Source organism: Capra hircus, chromosome 7, assembly GCF_001704415.2.
Source record: "Capra hircus breed San Clemente chromosome 7, ASM170441v1, whole genome shotgun sequence".
Taxonomy (NCBI): domain Eukaryota; kingdom Metazoa; phylum Chordata; class Mammalia; order Artiodactyla; family Bovidae; genus Capra; species Capra hircus.
Window position 1 is genome coordinate 90,708,363 of NC_030814.1, and position 18,330 is coordinate 90,726,692.

An 18,330-nucleotide genomic window follows, 5' to 3' on the forward strand; every position below is an offset into this window, starting at 1 on the left:
TAGGTGGGAAATGCGAGTGTGTGGACGGTATCTTGGCCCATCCTGTAGGTGGGAAATGCGAGTGTGTGGAGGGTATCTTGGCCCATCCTGTAGGTGGGAAATGCGAGTGTGTGGATGGTATCTTGGCCCATCCTGTAGGTGGGAAATGCGAGTTTGTGGAGGGTGGCACTGGGGTGCGGGTGGGGGATGGTGTCCTGGATTCAAATTCAGGTTTGTCAAGACTGCAGAAAAGACCCACTGGCCGATGAATGAATGAATGAATGTGTGAGCGAATGAGTGGCAGCCCGGATGGCCCAGCAGCAGTGGGGCCAGGCCGAGTCACCCGAGACCCCCGCCGCCCCCATTCCCCGGCCAGCTCAAAGGAGGCGGAGACGGATGCAGTCGGGTCCCTGGAGATGCTGGGAGCATGGCCCCCTTTGCCTCAGCCTCCTGGTGGCGAGAAGGTCAGGTCTGGCCTCGGCGGTGCCCCTCCCCCGGAGCCCATCCCGGCTCCCTGGCGCTCTCCCCAACCCGTAGGGGAGGGGCCGGGAGGGGGGCGGCAGGCGGGGCGCGGGGGAGGGGCGGCGTCTGGTTTGGCTAGACCGCGCGGGCCGGGCGGCCGAGCTCCGGCTTTGCGGGCCCCTACCTCCGGCCCCTCTGGCCCCTCCGATCGGGTCACCTCCCGGAGCCCGGCCGCCCGGCCGCCCGGCGCCCTGGACGCCATGAAGCAGCTGTGTCTGTGCGCCGCCTCCTCCTTCGCGGTAGGGCCGGGGGAGGGGGCGCGGGGGGGGTGCTGGCGCGGGCCCTTCCTCCCCTCCCCGCCCCGCCCCGCCCCCTGACCGCTCGGAGCCTAGACCCTCCACCAGCAGACCCGAGAGGGCGAAGCAGGGAGGACAGCGGAAGCGGGGGAAACAGAGATGGGAGGATGGATGGCACATATGGAGAGACAATTTTGAGGACAGATGGGGACACTTAGGGGAATTTAGAGGGCACTTGGGCGGACAGTTTTGGATGGAATCATCCAGGGGGACAATTTGGGTGATACTTTGACCTTTTATGGGGAAAAGATATTGACATTTGGAGAACAATTTTGGAGGACGTCTGAAAGATTTTGGGGGGAGGACATTTTGGGGACATTTGACGGGGTCATTTGAGGGATGAATTTGGGGAAAGAGATGCATTTAGGACATTTGCGGGACAATCTTGGCATCTCAGGGGCAGAAAAAGGGTAGCTGGCAGAGGACAGTGTGAGGGACATTTAAGGAACCTTTAGTGGTTCCTTTGGGAAGACTTTGGAGGGCAGTTCAGGAAGACGTGGTGAGGTGATATTAGAAAGGCGGGTTTCACCAAGAGATGCCTAGGGACCTAGGTTTGGGGGACAGCCTCTTGGAAAGATGCTGGGAGCTGAGCTGGGGATGGTTTAATGGTACGGTTGCTGGCAGTGGTAAAGGACAGCTGGGGAGGCAGGTGCTAAGGACCCAGGCTGGAGGTATGCTGTCTCAGGCCCCCACCCAGGACCACTTCCCCCGGCAGCTGCGGCTCAGCCCCACTGACCTCGGCTCCTGCCCGCCCTGTGGCCCCTGCCCCATCCCGAAGCCAGCGGCAGCCAGAGGCAGGCGCCAGGCAAGTGCCCAGGACCAGCGGCGAGAGCCCAGAGCCCCGGCAGGGGAGCGGGGAGGGACAGTGGCCACCAGTCCCACGTTCCTCTGGGTGTGCCCCGCAGAGCCAGGACTGGGGAAAAAGTGACGAGCGGCTGCTGCAGGCGGTGGAGAACAACGATCCCACGCGGGTGGCCTCCCTCATCGCCCGCAAGGGGCTGGTGCCCACCAAGCTGGACCCCGAGGGCAAGTCCGCGTGAGTGTCCATGTCCTGGGGGTGTGAGGGCTGAGGGGTGGCCACCCTGCAGTTGACCCCTGACCTCTGGCCTCCAGATTCCACCTGGCAGCCATGAGGGGTGCAGCCAGCTGTCTTGAGGTGATGCTGGCACACGGCGCCAACGCCATGAGCACGGACGGGGCAGGTACTACCCACCGGCCCTGGGGGTGGGAGGAGGAACTCTGACCAGGTGCCCAGCCTGAGGGTCCAGTCACGCCCTGCTTCATGGTCTCAGTGTCCTGCTGAAAAGGGGGGTTCCCTTCAGTGCCCCTGGGGACAGGAGCATGTCAGGCTGCAGTACCCAAGGATGGAGACTGGTTGGCAGTAGACCGACTGAGTCAACTTGTGAACTGGGGAGCTGGGACTCAGGTAGTGGCTGAGTCAGAGGAAGCAGCAGAAACAGAGGAGTGTCTGAGCTTGAGGAGCATCTGAGGGCATGAGTATAACTAGTATAGTTTTTTTGGGGGAGTATCTGAGGTTCATGGAGTAGCTGGGGTTTAGCGGTAGCAGGAGCTCAGGGAGTAATGAGGCATGGGGCATAGCCAGGTGTAAGAGCCAGAATGTATGGAGTACTGGGGATTTACAGAGTAATCAAAGATAGGGACATAGCTGGCACTTTGATATAGCTGAGCTTAATAGAATAGCTAGGGCTTCCCTGGTAGCTCAGCTGGTAATGAATCCACCTGCAATACAGAAGACCCAGATCAATTCCTGGGTCGGGAAGATCTCCTGGAGAAGGGATAGGCTACCCACTCCAGTATTCTTGGGTTTCCCTGGTGGCTCAGACAGTGAATAATCTGCCTGCAATGTGGAAGACCCAGATTTGATCCCTGGGTTGGGAAGATCTCCTGGAGGAGGGAATGGCAACCCATTCCAGTATTCTTGCCTGGAGAATCCCCATGGACAGAGGAGCCTGGCAGGCTACAGTCCCTGGGGTCTAAAAGAGTTGGACCCGACTGAGCAACTAAGCACAGCACATAAAGTAGCTGGGGGCCTGGGGAGCAGCTGGAGACACTGGGGAGTAGCTAGGGACCTAAGGAGTAGCTGGGCTCCTGGGAAGTTGCTGGGGACCAGCCGGGGACCTGGGGAGTAGCTGGGAACAGAGGGAGCAGCTGAGGATCGTAGTGCTTGAGGAATGGAAAGATGTGGAGTGTAGCTAGGATGAGATTGTCTGAGACGCAGACCATCTGGGACTTGGAGAGTCTCTGCTCCTGGGAGTAGCAGGGTTTTGAGAATACCTGGGTTTGGAGACTAGCTAGAGTCATCACAATTATTGGCACAGGTTTGGTGGGGGGGCAGCAGAAGCTCCCTGAGTATCTGAAGCTCTAGTACATTCTAGAATATTCATGTTCCCTTTTAGGTTACAACGCCCTCCACCTGGCCGCTAAGTACGGGCACCCACAATGCTTGAAGCAACTACTGCAGGTCATTTCTTTTCCTGTCTCCAACACTTTCCAACCCCCCGATACTCCCCTGCCCTGACTATTCCTGATGAGTTCCAGCAATTCATGGAAGCCCCAGATACACACCGAATCCTAGGTCTTCCTTGGCTCCTTTTACTTCTGAGTCCTAGCTACTCCCTGGACAGTGAGGCTCTCCAAGTGTCCAGCTATGTCCCATATCCAAGAAATACTCTGAATAGCGGATGTCTCCTGAGCCCCACCTTCTGTCTAAACTCTGGATACTCTCTTAGCCATAGCCACTTTCAGGGCTCCCACCTACTCCCCAAACCCCCAGCCGCCCCTGGGCTCCCAGCTAATCCCTCTTCCTCACCAGTTTTCATGAGTCAAGATGGGGGCCCATGAGGAGTGGGTTCCACAGAGCAGGTGGGTGAGTGGGAGAGGGGAAGGGCCAAGGAGCCTGAAATACAGCAGAGCCCAAGGAAGAGCCATTCCTAGAGAAATTAGGCAACAAATAAGGATGGCTCCACCTCCAATGACCCATCCCTCCCCCCAGGCATCCTGCGCAGTGGATACAGTGGACAGCAGTGGGTGGACCGCCCTGCATCATGCAGGTGGGTACAGCCCAGCCTCACCCTGGCCACCATGGCCCCCGGAGGCTGAGCTTGGGGATTGTTCTACCTGGGGCTCTGGGGACGTGCCTGGGACATATTCCACCTTCTTCCTCATGGAGCCCCTTGCTCTGCACTATCATTTCTCTTTTTTCTTTGGCTGTACTGCGTCTTCATTGCATCATTCTTCATTGTGGTGCACAGGCTTCTCTAGTTGTGATTCACAGGCTCAGCAGTTGCAGTGTTCAGGCTTCGTTGCTCCGCAGCATGAAGGGTCTTAGTTCCCCGACCAGGGATCGAACCCAAGTCCCTTGCATTGGAAGGCAAATTCTTAGCCACTGGAGCACCATTGGACGGACAAGGGAATTGAGTCCTGTAAACAAGGAAGTGGGGAGGATCCAGGCCGCCTGACCTCAAAGCACAGCCTACTGTATGCCAGGCCTGGGTGAGGATGATTGGAGGGTTATTGCTTCAAGGAACTCCTAGGGAACCTCAGGAAGGCTGAAGGTCTTCATGATCATCAAATCCAAACTTTTCCAAGGGAGGGGAAGAGACCTGAACCCCTTGAGGCAGAGCCCAGCCCAGTGTCTGTACACCAGGCCCATGACATTTGGGAATGTCTTCCACTTGATGACTCTCAAGGGAAAACATGAAATACATTTGCTTTGGAGTTTTATTTAGTTGAAACATTCCCTGCAGTTAAAGTACGCTGCCACCTAGTGGTAGCAAAGCCTTTGCTCCCTTTATGGAAGCTTCTTGGTTTTTTTCATTCAATAAATATTTGTCAAGTGTCTGCGGTGTGCCAGGCTGTGTTCTAAACAGTGAGATTACAACAGCAAACAAAATCCCATAAGCCCTTGGGCACACAGCAGATAATAACATAGAGTTTATTTATTTTTTTGTAGCTTTTTTTTTTTTCTTATTTTATCTTTATGGCCATGGTGAGGCATGTGGGAGCTTAGTTCCCTGACCAGGGATTGAACTCGGGCCCCCTGCAGTGCAAACATGGGATTTTAACCACTGAACCACCAGGGAGGTCCAAAAGTTTGATGATTTCCAGTAGCACTCCCTTGCACAAAGCCTTCTCTTCCCTCTCTGAGGCTCTGGACATACACACCCTGTCCTACTTCTTTGACGACCAAGTCCTCCCAAGCTCCTCCCTGCCTCAGGGTCCATGTCCATGCAGTGACCTCTGCCCTTCCCCTTTTACCATCAGAACTCAGGACTCAGATCAAATCCCAATAAGCCTGCTGAACCTCAGCAGAGGTCTGATCTCTCTAGTAAACAGTAACACTCTTTGGGGAATTCCCTGGCAGTCCAGTGGTTGGGGTTCCAAGCTTCCACTACACGGGTTGTGAGTTCGATCCCTGGTCAGGGAATTAAGGTCCCACATGCCACGTGGAGTGGCCAAAAAAAAAAAAATTAACATTCTTTGTATGATGGTTTGGTATATAGTCAATATACAGTTAATACCGGTTGAACAAAAAAGGGATAAATAGTTGAAAATCAGTGAAAAATTCCACCCTAAGAGGGAGCCACAGGCTTCCCTAGTGGCTCAGTGGTAAAGAATCCACTTGCACTGCAGGAGACAGGAAAGGCACAGGTTCAATCCCTGGGTCAGGAAGATCCCCTGGAGGAGGGCATGGCAACCCACTCCAGTATTCTTGCCTGGAGAATCCCATGGACAGAGGAGCCTGGTGGGCTGCAGTCCACAGGGTTGCAAAGAGTCGGATATGACTAAAGCAACTGAGCATGCGCGCATGCAAGAGAGAACCACAGTGGAAAGATGAGGAAAGAGCTTTGGGTTGGGAGTTAGAAGACCCGGGTCCTCATTCTGGCTGTCTCTAACCCCCTGAGTGACCGGGGAGCTGGTTGGGGCTCAGTTTCCTCATCTGTAAAATTTAAGTCATATCTTTGTTACTGATCTTCTTCTGGGGGAGGTGAGAGTTTCTCATGAAATAAAGGATAAGAATGACACCCAGGGACATACCTGGTGGTCCAGTGGTTAAGAATCTGCCTCCCAGTGCAGGGGACACAGGTTCAATCCCTGGTCCAGAAAGATTCCACATGCCGAGTGGCACCTAAGTCCATGCACCACAGCTGCTGCCTGTGTTCAGCAATGAAGACCCAGCACAGCCAAAAAATAATAATAATAATAATCACCCTCAAGCAGAAGGCCCCTAGAAAATATCAAAGCCTCGCCGTACCTACCCACCCTTCTCTCTTTCTCCAGCCGCTGGCGGCTGCATCTCCTGCTCAGAAATACTCTGCTCCTTCAAGGCCCATCTGAATCCCCGAGATCGGGTGAGTCCCTGGAGTCTTTTGTTGTTGTTCAGTTGCTCAGTCGTGTCTGACTCTGCGACCCCATAGACTGCAACCCACCAGGCTTCCCTGTCCTTTGCTATCTCCCGGAGCTTGCTCAAACTCATGTTCATTAAGTGACTGATGCCATCCAACCATCTCATCCTCTGTCACCCCCTATTCCTCCTGCCCTCAATCTTTCCCAGCATCGGGGTGTTTTCCAATGAATTGGCTCTTCGCGTCAGGTGGCCAAAGTACTGGAATCTTTGGGGAAAGTGCATTTGAGGTATCCCAGGCACCCTTTGAAAAGTGTGAAGATCCGGAGTGAACTTAGGGGGCCCATCACAGGCTTCCCAACCTCCCAGAGTCAGTCTCTCATGTCTTGTCCTGTCTCATGCTCTCCCCACCCCCTCCCTCAGCTGGGTACTACACCCCTCATCATTGCAGCTCAGATGTGCCACACGGATCTGTGCCGCCTCCTCCTGCAGCAAGGGGCTGCAGCGAATGACCAGGACCTTCAAGGCAGGTGAGCCTCTCCCCTCCCAGCCAGGTCACTGTGTGCTGTGTGACCTTGGGCAAGTCTCTTAACCTCTCTGGGTGTGAGATCTAGTGTGTCTTCCTCTCTCAACCCAGCCTGGGTGTTGAGGAGGGTGTGGAGGTTTGAACATATCCTCGCCCCCTCAGCAGCCTCCTCTTCTGGTAGGACGGCCCTGATGCTGGCCTGTGAGGGAGCCAGTCCCGAAACAGTGGAGGTGCTGCTGCAGGGCGGGGCCCAGCCGGGCATCACAGATGCGCTGGGCCAGGATGCTGCTCACTACGGCACCCTGGCAGGGGACAAGCTCATCTTGCACCTCCTACAGGAGGCAGCCCAGCGCCCCTCACCACCCAGCGGTATGCAAACCCCACCTCGTAACAGTTTCAAGCACCCCCTTCCCTCCACTAGGTAGTCTCTTGCCTCTCCTTTCTCTCGCTTCCTCCTGTGGATAGTTTCAAGGTATCCCTGTTCATATTACAGGAGGTTTTGTTGCTGCCCTCACACTGCTCGGGGTAGTTTCAAGGCGCCCCAGAGCTTTTAGAGTAGTCTAGGGGTCAACTCTGTGTTCCTGCGGCATCTTATTCTTGGATCTTTGCCTACCCTAAGAATTGGCCCTCCCAGTCGCCCCATTCTGGAGATGCTACTGTTCTCTCTTTTTGAGAGTTGCAAGGTCCCTCCTATGAGCATTCTGTCAAAATGGTTAGTTCCTCCCTTAAAAGTCCTGATTCTGGGGGGGATTGGGAGATCCCTCAAGTTCCCTGGGCTAACAAATGCCCTTCCTAGGGCTAGGAAGGGAGTCCCTAACACAGTGCCTGACCCTGCTTCCCTTTCTCCCCTGCTCTCGCAGAGGATGATTCGGGCGAGGCATCATCTCAGGTATGGATCCCTAAGCATTGAGTGAGTCCCCACCCCCACACCCCCACACCCCCCTGCACACACTGCCTTTCCCCTTGACCCAAGCTCCCTGAGAAGAGAAGGAAGAGATGGACCCTTGACTTGGGGTTAATACTTCGAAGGACCTCTTTGGAAGAGTGCTACCTTTAGGGTGGACTTTCCAGGTGTTGCTAGTGGTAAAGAACCCGTCTGCCTTTGCAGGAGATGTAAGAGGAGTGGGTTCGATCCCTGGGTTGGGAAGATTCCCCTGGAGGGATGGCAACCCACTCCAGTATTCTTGCCTGGAGAAATTCCATGGACAGAGGAGCCTGGCAGGCTGCAGTCCATAGGGTTGCAAAGAATCGGACACAACTGAAGTGACTTAGCACACACCTTTAGGATACGCTGCCACCAAGTGGCAGTAACATCCATAACATAACCACCAGGACTCTCAGAATACTGGGGGCATGGGGCCAAATCAGGGGGCTGGGGCGGGATGGTAGAGGGAATGAGATTGATAAGGGCTGGTGTGGTCAGGGAAGGAGGCAAGTCTGGCCTCTTTCTCTCAATCCTACAGGTTTTCAGCTCCACAGGGAAAGGATTTTAAACAGTAGGGTCTCGCTGGGGAAAGTACCAGGGTGCAAAAAGGGACAGAGGGTAAAGCATAAGATCTGGAACTCTCAGGGGACGTGGTCTTATCCCTTTCTATGCTGGGATAAGTGAGGGCCAGAGAGGCACGGATTCACTCAAGATCACCCAGGAAGCGAGGGCAGAGTTGGGGCTAGTGCCAGACAGTGGGCTGTGTTGGTTTATTTGGGTGGGAGGCTGGCATGTCGCCCATATCCCCCATCTACCCCTATCCCCAGAATTCTGTGTCCAGCCATGACAAGCAAGGGGCCCCCAAGAAGCGGAAGGCACCTCAACCCCCTACCAATATCCCAGTGCCGGTGAGAGATGCCCTGGCCGTGGGGAAGAGTTGTGGGGGGGGGGGGTGTTGCCTCTAGGTAGCACGGGGAGAAAGTTCTGGCTCAGGTATGGGAGGACGCAGTCCTTGGGCCTCATTAAAGGTGGTGGGGTGGGGAGCACAGGATGACCAGGATGCCTACGAGGAGATCGTGCGGCTGCGACAGGAGAGGGGCCGCCTGCTACAGAAGATCCGGGGCCTAGAGCAGCACCAGGAGCGAAGAAAGCAGGAGGTGGGGGGTAGCAGAGACACGGGCCTGGGGCTAAGCCTGGGGTGGGTGCCATTCTAGGGGGATACTCCCCTCCCTGCCTTCCCCCTCCTCCCTCTCTCCCCACCCACTCACTCTGCTGCAGCCACACAGGCCTGCTGGCTCTTCCTCCAACATACCAGGCCTGGTCCTCTGTACAGACTGTGCCCTCTGCCGGGAATACCTTCTCCCAGCTGTCTGTATGATTCCTTCTCGCCCCTCCTATAGGCCTTTGCTCAAATGCACCTCCCCTACCCAACTTATTTAAAATTGTAACACCCCCATTCACTTTTCAGTCCCCTTTGTTTTCATTCAAAGCACTGCTATTAGATATACTATACATTGTATTCATATTCACTCATTGGCCTGTGAACCCACATGGGCAGGCTTGGTTGATGGTGCCTCACTCACCATAACTGCCTAGTAAGTATTTATTGGATGATGAATATTTGAGTGAGTGAGTGAATGAATAAATGAAAGAGACAGGAGTTCCCTGGTGGTCCAGTGGCTAAGGCTCTGTGCTGCCACTGCAGGGAGCATGGATTTGATCCCTGGTTGGGGAACTAAGATCCCAAATGCCACACTACACAACCAAAAATAATGATAATAAGTGAATGCATGCGTGCATGAATGAGTTAGTGGCTCCAAAGGGGGTCTGGCACAAAATAGGCCAGAGGACATCTGTGGTGGGGATGGAAGCTCACTGAGCAGGAGGTGGGCTGGGTAGGCCCCCCAGCCCAGATCTAAGCCCAGTCCCCACTTCTGTCAGCTGCCAGAGGCAGAGGCCAGCTCCCTCCACAGCCTGGAGAGACAGGTAGGGTGGAAGGTGGGAGGAAGTGGACCCCCAGCTGCCTGGTGTTTTCTCCTGGAGGGCCACTGAGACCACCACTCCCTCCCTGCAGGTCCAAGAGCTACAGCAGCTGCTGGCTGAGAAGCAGGAGGAGAAGGAGAGCTTGGGCCGGGAGGTGGAGAGTTTGCAGAGCAGGCTGTCCCTTCTGGAGGTGGGCCCAATGGGGAGGAAGGCAGGGGTGGGGCCACCAGGAGGTGGGGTATTTCTTCTGCGGCAGCTGCATGATAACCACACTAATACAGATAGTCTCACACACGTGCAAACACAGAACAGACAAACGTACAAACATAAGGACGTATAGATAACAAACACACGTACACATAATGAACACTTTCAGAAACCTGCAGTCACCCATACTCATGTACATGCAGAGATGGACAACATTTATGTATATGAGGTCTTACACATGCGACAGGCAAACACAACAACAAACACATCTGTGAATATGCTATCTCACCCACACAACAAATACTTGGGCACACACAACAGATACTTCTCATTCAATCACATACCTAGGCAACACATTCACAAATTCATGTATTCACACAAATATATCTCAAAGCAAACAGATACAGGTACACAATCATACATACACATACACAAATACAAAACAGTCACACACCACAGACTACAAGTGCAAAATCACACACACTCACAGGAACTCACACAGGAGAGGCTGGGGCCATTGTGCACGCCCCACAGGGGCACACACGTGTGCACATACATGCTCACTGCAGACCTACAAACCCTGAGCCACTGTTGCAGGGACTTGCACCCAGGCAGACACATGTGGCCCCACACAGAATCCCAGACACACCCTTTCAAGGATGCACTGCCATCCCTCCCTTGGCCCCACATACCAGACAGCATATACAACCCTCCCTATTGGGGTTATGATCACACACTCACGGGGGAGACATGGAGGCTGGAGGGAGGGCAGGACCTCAAGTTGAATCCTGTTTTCCCCCACCCCTAGAATGAGCGGGAGAACACCAGCTATGATGTGGCCACCCTGCAGGATGAGGAGGGTGAGCTACCTGAATTCCCAGGTGAGACCCCACCTGCCTTCCCCCTGCCCACCTCCACCCCCCACCATGTCTGGGGCCCCAGTTGTCACAGCTTTAACCCACAGGCATGGAGAGAGGTTGAAGTTGGGAGGGAGCCTAGCGGACACTCACAGTTTATGCCATTCCTAGAAGCGTGCCTGCCCCGGGGCCCCTGACCCACAGCTCCAGACCCCCAACTCCCATTCCTTGTGACTGGAACTCTGGGGCCTGAGTCTGTGTCCCCTGCCAGGGGCTGAGGTGCTGCTCTCCAAGCAGCTAAGCCTGTCGGCCCAGGAGCTCTTGGCTTCGCTGCAGGAGCAGGTGGCCATGCTCACCAGACGGAACCAGGAGCTGATGGAGAAAGTCCAGGTGGGGAAACCAGGAGCTGATGGAGAAGGTTTCCAGGAGGGAGGGGTGGGGGCAAGTCTGAGGACCCAAGGGGCTGTTTCCCCGGGGGTTTGGGTGGGCACGTGGCTAGCTCTGTGGACAGGGAAAGTGGTGTGGCTGCCCTGCGACCCCCCACACCCACCACGGCCACTTCCACTCTTGCTCGGTTCCCCTGTCCCCACCAGATCCTGGAGCACTTCGAGAAGGACGAGATGGAGGCAGACGGTCCGGCTGAGGTCATTCCTCTGGAGCTCTATGACGCTCTCCAGGCTGAGTTTGACCAGCTCCGCAGGCAGCACGCCAAAGCCCTGCAGGCACTGGAGCAGCAGGAAGCCCGGGAGGCCCTCACAGAAGAGGAGGCAGCCTCTAGGGAGGGCAAAGTTCTGGGAACCAAGACCTTCAGAAATGGGCCATTGGAAATAGAGCTTAACGGCACTGCAGCTCCGGAAATCAGAGTGAATGGAGTCGAGACCACAGACGAGGAGGCTGCAGGAGTAGAAACCACGGAAGCCTTGTTACAGAGCTTGGAAGTGGTGTCCACCATGGCCGAGGCCACAGAAACAAAGCCCACAGACACGGAGGCCTCGGAAACAGAGGGCGTGGGAGCCCAGCCCTTGGAAACAAAGGCCACAGGAGCTGAGGTTACAGAAATGAAAAGTCTAGAAGGAGGAGGAAACCCAGAACCCAAGGCCGCAAGAGCAGAGACCACCAGTATGAAAACAGAAGAGCCAGAAACGAAGCCCAATGGGGTAGGTGCAGTGGAAGAAGAGCTCACAGGCACAGAAGCCACGGGAGTGGGGCGCGGGATCCCGAGGGCCCTCACAGGCCCCATCCTGCACCCGGGTGCTGCAGAGGCCTCAGAAAAGCTGCAGACAGAGCTAGAGACCAGGATCCGCTGCTTGGAGCAGGCGCTTAGGCAGCGCGAGCGGGAGGCGGCCGCGGAGCTGGAGGCGGCCCACGGCAAGTGCGAGGCTGCCGAAGCCGAGGCGGGCCGCCTGCGGGAGCGGGTGCGGGAGGCTGAGGGCGGCGGGGCTAGCCGGGTCAGAGATGGGGACACAGGCCAGCTGCGGGCCGCCCTGGAACAGGCCCGCGAGGACCTCCGGGACCGGGACTGCCGTCTCCGGGAGCTGGAGGCGGCCTCGGCCCGGCTGGACGAGGCCAGGGCTGGCCGGCTGCTGGCCGAGGAGGAGGCCCGGGGCCTGCGGGCAGAACTGGCCCGGCGGGAGGAGGCGCGGCTAGAGCTGAGCCGGGAGCTGGAGGCGCTGCGGGAGCAGCTGGTCGCGGCCACGGCCACAGGGGAGCAGCAGCGGGCCGCGGCCGCCGAGCTGGGCCAGGCGCGGGACGCGGCCGAGGCCCGGGCCGCGGAACTGTCCGCGGCCTGCGAGGAGGCCCGGCGGGGCCTGGCAGAGCTGCGGGAGGCCTCCGAGGCGCTCCGCCAGTCGGCCGTGCCGGCCTCCGAGCACCACCGGCTGCAGGAAGAGGCCCTGGAGCTGCGTGGCCGGGCGGCCTGCCTGGAGCAGGAGGTGGTGGCCGCGGGCAAGGAGGCCGCCCGGCTGCGCGCAGAGCTGGAGCGTGAGCGGGTGGGCAGCATGGCCCGCCTGGAGCACGAGCGCATCGTGGGCGCCCTGCAGGCCGACGTGGCCCGGTTGCAAGGGCAGCTGGAGGAGCTGGGGCGACGCCACGAGAAGACCAGCGCCGAGGTCTTCCAGGTGAGCCTGGGGGAATCCCCACTGGGCACACTGGGCAGCTGCTTGGTGGTCTGTTTGGATCCCACAGCCAGGCGAGGTTTCGACCCCATTGGTTTCAGTCCAGCAGAAACTTGACCATGCTGGTGGACCATTAACCCTGCAGCCATTCTGACCTCCCCGGTGTTTCAACTGGTGTTTTCTGTTTTTAAAACATTTTGTCTTATTTTGACCCCTCGTTTGTTTTCTGATGGTTAGCAGGTTTTGAGGTCTGTTTGTTAAACCTCTGCATATCCCACGATAGGGAAGATATTTTTAAAAATTCATCTTTTGAAGTGTAGTTGATTTACAATGCTGTGTTAATTTCTGCTGTGCAGCAGAGTGGCTCAGTTGTGCGTGTGTGTACTCTTTTTCATATTCTTTTCTATTATGGTTTCTCACAGGCTATTGAATATATAGTTCCCTGTGCTATAGATAGGACCTTGTTGTTTATGGTGAAGTTTCATTTTGTTTGTTTTGGTTTTTATTTGTTTGTTTTTCTGCACCCTGGGGCATGTGGGATCTTGGTTCTCTGGCCAGGGATTGAACCCAGGTCCCCCTGCGGTGGAAGCTTGGACTCTTAAACCACTGGACCGCCAGGGAAGTCCCAGTGAAAATGTTTTTATGTGCCTTCTTCCAGCATCTTTTTATTTTAATTTCCCAACCACATTTATGCTGTTTCTAACTGTGGGTGTGGTGTGAGGTAGGAATTAATATTCACCATCTTTTGGTAAGCAGTGAATTGGGCTTTTTACTCCGATATTTTTTCCTTTATTCATTTTCTCTGTTGGTCAAACTGACCCTGTTTTGTTTTTTGTTTAGCCAGCTGTTTTGAGATTGTCGTTTTATCTTAAATCATTTTTGATGCTTCAACCCCCAAATAGGAGGATGTTTTGTATAAGGAGTTTTGATCCAATTATTTTGAACCCAGTAGCTTTTTATGCTGATTTTCTTTCAAACCAAGAGACTATCTTTCAGGCCCTGAAGGTGTATCTTTTGACTCCGTCTCTTCCCTTTAACATACACACAGGCAAACCAAACCAAATTAAAAAAAAACAGCAATTTTTTTTCAAACGGAATAAAAAGCCACAATTATTAATCGTCATCAGGAAGGCATTTTTCTCTCCATATGTCTGCTTACTCATCTGTGTAATGGAGCTGATAATAATTCTTAATCCTCACATGAAAATTAAATGATTTAATTTCTGTTAAATACTTAGGACAGTGATGGTACAAGTGATAAATAATTGCAGCCAGGATTATTTTTTTCCAATAATATACTCTTTGGGGTTTTGTTTTGTTTTGTTTTGTTTTTTGGCTGTGCCACTTGCAGGGATCTTAGTTCCCCAATGAGGGATCAAACCCAGGCCCCCTGCTTTGGAAGCACAGAGTCCTAACCACTGGACTGCCAGGGAATTTCCAAGATCATGTTGTTTTAAACCAGTAAAGCTTGATCTCTTTTTTAGAATTCATGATCCAACTTTAAGTATGCCCATCTTCATACTTATTTTCCAAATTTTACCTTCTCTCTTGACTACTTATTTTGGGGGTAAATTGATTTGAACTTAGTTTTTCTGTTTTGTTTTTTAATTGTTAATGTGTAGCCAGTCTATACTAAGTGAAACATCTAATTATTATCCATTTTTCCTGGAGCTTTATTTCTATAAAGCCCAACGATCCACCCAGGCTCAATTTTTGCAAATCTAACACTGTTCCAACCTTGATATTTTTGTAAAAATACAGTCACAATTTTTGGACATTTGTTGACTTTTCATCCAGATTCTTCTGTTTTTCCTTCATTTTTGTAAGAAATCTACACACTTTCACACTGGCAGAGAATAAAATGTTAGTTATGATACAATAAAGATAATAACAATAACATTCATTATATAATTTTAATAATAATAGTGACAACAACATCACAAACTCAAACACAACACTTATTGTGTACCAACCACCGTTCTAAGTGTCTTCCAAGTATTTGCTCATTTTATCCTCACAACCACCCTGTGACATGGGGATTTTTATTATCCTCCTTTTATGTATGAGCAGACTGAGGAACAGAAAGCTCATGTCACTTGTCTAAGGACCCACAGCTTGGCAGAGTCAGAATGTTTCTAGTGCCTACAGGAATCCAGGACCCCTGAACCAAATTCCTTGACATCAAATGGCCTTGAATGTCCCAAGATCTCAGTGGAAGGGTAGGATCATTTTGGTCCAGGCTTCTTTGGGGTCCAAATGTCCTCACAGTCACATGTGGGCTTGGGCTGCAGGTGCAGCGGGAGGCACTGTTCATGAAGAGTGAGCGACATGCGGCTGAAGCCCAGCTGGCCCTGGCTGAGCAGCAGCTGCGGGGGCTACGAGCTGAGGCCGAGCGGGCACGCCAGGCCCAGAGCCATGCCCAGGAGGCCCTGGAGAGGGCCAAGGAGAAGGACAAGAAGGTGGGTTCCCTTTCCTTGTGCTCTGCCGGGAGGTCTCCCACTCAACAGACATTGGAAGGAATCTAAGGATGTCCCAGCTGAATGGGTCTTGGGAAATCATCCAATTTTCCAGATGAGCAAACAGGCTCCCAGAGGTGAACTGAGTGGCTCAGAGTCACACAGCACACCTCGAGACAGTGGACGAGAGCCCCAGGTGCCTTTGCACACAGTCACCCGGCTACAACCTGCTGTGTGTCCCTGGGCAAGTCACTTAACCTCTCTGAGACCCAGTTTCTACCTTTGTAAACTGAAGATACAGTTGTGATAAGGATTATGGTTTATTTACAGCAGGGTCCTTCCCTCTCAGCACTAGTGACATTTAGGGATAGGCCATTCTTCTTTTCGAAAAATATTTATTTGGCTGCACCAGGCCTTAGTTGCTGCACACAAGATCTTCGATTTTCATTACTGCACGTGGGATTTGGTTGCAGAATGTGGGATCTAATTCCCTGACCTGGGATCGAAACCAGGCCCCCAGCACTGGGAGCTCAGAGACTTACCCGCTGGACCACCAAGGAAGTCCCAGGGGCTAGGTCATTCTCTGTGGGGACCATTCTGGGTATTGCAGGGTGTGGAGCAGCATCCCTGGTCCCTGCCCACTTGATACAAGGAGACCCCCCAGTCCTGACAAACAGATGCCTCCAGATATCGCCTGGCATCCCCTGGAGATAGGATCACCCCTGATTGAGAACCTCTGATCCACGGAAGTAACAACAAAGCCCAGCATGCATTGAGTGCCTGCTGTTTGCCAGCACAGCTTAAAATTAATCTCTGTTCAGAGTCACAGCAACCTATAAAGGTGAGAACGATGATTCTCCTTACCTTACAGATGAGGAAACAGATTTCAAGTGGTTAGGTCATATTCCCAAGATCTCCCACTAGGCAAGGGGAGAGAAAGACCCAAACCCTGGCCCAAGTAACCCAGCCCCACCAGGATAGGCTGCTTTTGTCCCCCTTGTTCTGTCTCCACTTTCACCTGGAGACTCCCAAGATCTGTGCACTATTTCTGCAGAGGGCCAGATGGTCACTGATTTTGGCCCTGCCTTGCCACGATACTCAGCTCTGCCACTGAAGAGGGGCCATAGACTTGGCATCGAATGGGCATGGCCACATATAAATAAAAATTTACATATGACCATGGAGTTGTGAATTTGGTATAATTTTCATGTGTCAGAAAATATAATTCTTCTTTTGATTTCCTCCCCCTGCCCTGATGATTTTTTAAAAATATTTATTTATTGGGCTTCCCTGATGGCTCAGACAGTAAAGAATCTGCCTACAATGTAGGAGACCTGGGCTTGATCCCTGGGTCAGGAAGATCATCTGGAGGAGGCGATGGCAACCCACTCCAGTTTTCTTGCCTGGAGAATTCCATGGACAGAAGAGCCTGTTAGGTTACAGTCCATGGGGTCACAAAGAGTTGGACATGACTGAGCGACTGATCACGTTTATTTATTTGGCTGTGCCTGGTCTTAGTTGTGTTCCCAGGGATCATTGATCTTGCAGCCTGCAGCTAAGCAGCGTGAAGCTTCGGTTGCGGCATGTCGCAGCATGTCAGATCTAGTTCCCCAACCAGGGATGGAACCCCGGCCCCCTGCACTGGGAGCACAGATTCTTAGCCCCTAGACCACCTTCTCGGAGAAGGCAATGGCACCCCACTCCAGTACTCTTGCCTGGAAAATCCCGTGGATGGAGGAGCTTGGTAGGCTGCGGTCCATGGGGTCACTAAGAGAGCGACTTCATTTTCACTTTTCACTTTCATGCATTGAAGAAGGAAATGGCAACCCACTCCAGTGTTCTTGCCTGGAGAATCTCAGAGGCGGGGGAGTCTGGTGAGCTGATGTCTATGGGGTCGCACAGAGTCGGACATGACTGAAGTGACTTAGCAGCAGCAGCAGCAGACCACCTTCTGACGATTTAACATGTGGAAACCATTCTTAGCTAATGGGCTGGACTTACCCTGCAGGGAGGGTTCTGTAAAGTCCGAGACTCTTCCTGCTGCCCGGGAGAGGTCCCCAGGTCCCCACCCCGGGCTCAGGTGCTGGCTGACTCTCCCGCCCTCACCCCAGATCACAGAGCTCTCCAAGGAGGTCTTCAGTCTTAAGGAGGCGCTGAAGGACCAGCTGGGGGGCCCAGACTCTTTGGAGGTGGAAGCCCTCCGTGACCAAGTGAAGGCTCTGCGGGAGCAGCTAGAGGTGAGCCTTGCCTGCTCATTGGGCACAAGGTCCCTGGATGGTGACGGGCAGGCAGGCAGTGCACATGGAGGAAAGTAGTTCAGTATTTTAGCAAGCAGCACTGCCATGCTGTTGCGTGCCATCAAAACAGGGGCTCGGTGCAAAGGGGGCTTTTTGGCATAACTTGGAGGGGGTCCTGCTTTTCTGAGCTCCCCTCCCCTACACTCACAGGAGGCTGCCAGGGACCACAGTGCAGTGGTGGCCTTGTACAGGAGCCACCTCCTCTATGCCATTCAGGTGAGCTCACTGGCTTTGGGGGCACTACTGCTGCTCTCTGGGCCTTAGTTTCCCTATCTGTACAATGGGAGGCTGGTGGAGGGAAGAGGAGCAAGGGGCAGGGAGGGAGGGGATAAAGAAACTGGGTGGGGCGGTGGGAGAGAATGCCCAGGCTCCCTCTGCTCCCACCCTCCCCCCTCCTCAGGGTCAGATGGATGAAGACGTGCAGCGAATTCTGAGTCAGATTCTGCAGATGCAGAGGCTCCAGGCCCAGGGCCGCTGAGAGCAGCGTACTGCCCTCTGCCCCCCTAGGCCTCTCACGGGGGCTTCGGGACTCATGCCTTGACCCGCACTTGGAGACCAGCCTGGGCCCCTTCCACACTGCTTCACTGCCTCCACCAGCCCCTGCGTGCACTGGGCAGTCTAGACCCCCGCACTGACCACGACGACTCCTGCCACCAGGGAATCTGAGTTCTCTCCCCCACATCCGGTCCCAAATGCTACCCCAGGAATAAAAAGCTCATGGAGCAGAGCAGAGGATGAAAGTGTTGTGTAGCCTGATTGCTGGGCCCCACTGCAAGGAAGGGAGGGAGTGGCCCAGAGCAGGG

At 54.0% G+C, this 18,330-nt stretch overlaps 1 protein-coding gene across 2 annotated transcripts; it reads left to right on the forward strand.

The window, feature by feature from the left end:
- ANKRD24 (ankyrin repeat domain 24) lies at positions 776-18,260 on the forward strand. Of its 2 annotated transcripts, XM_018050862.1 has the most exons (20): positions 776-1,602; positions 1,703-1,833; positions 1,911-1,999; positions 3,215-3,279; positions 3,811-3,868; positions 6,099-6,169; positions 6,586-6,692; positions 6,870-7,057; positions 7,549-7,577; positions 8,441-8,521; positions 8,663-8,770; positions 9,555-9,599; positions 9,688-9,786; positions 10,612-10,684; positions 10,932-11,050; positions 11,254-12,777; positions 15,066-15,233; positions 17,342-17,467; positions 17,678-17,743; positions 17,928-18,260. In XM_018050862.1, the coding sequence occupies exons 1-20, from the start codon at positions 1,333-1,335 to the stop codon at positions 18,003-18,005; spliced, it is 3,495 nt and encodes a 1,164-aa protein (XP_017906351.1). In that variant the 5' UTR covers positions 776-1,332; the 3' UTR covers positions 18,006-18,260. The 2 variants fall into 2 exon arrangements, with proteins under 2 accessions (XP_017906351.1, XP_017906350.1); XM_018050861.1 differs by lacking the exons at positions 776-1,602; positions 1,703-1,833; positions 1,911-1,999; positions 3,215-3,279; positions 6,099-6,169.

Coding starts and splice junctions, on each gene's coding strand:
- ANKRD24 (XM_018050862.1), top strand. CDS start 1,333: ATGCCTAGGGACCTAGGTTTGGGGGACAGCCTCTTGGAAAGATGCTGG. Junction 1,603..1,702: donor CAGCCAGAGGCAGGCGCCAG/GCAAGTGCCCAG, acceptor TGTGCCCCGCAG/AGCCAGGACTGGGGAAAAAG. Junction 6,170..6,585: donor ATCTGAATCCCCGAGATCGG/GTGAGTCCCTGG, acceptor CCCCTCCCTCAG/CTGGGTACTACACCCCTCAT.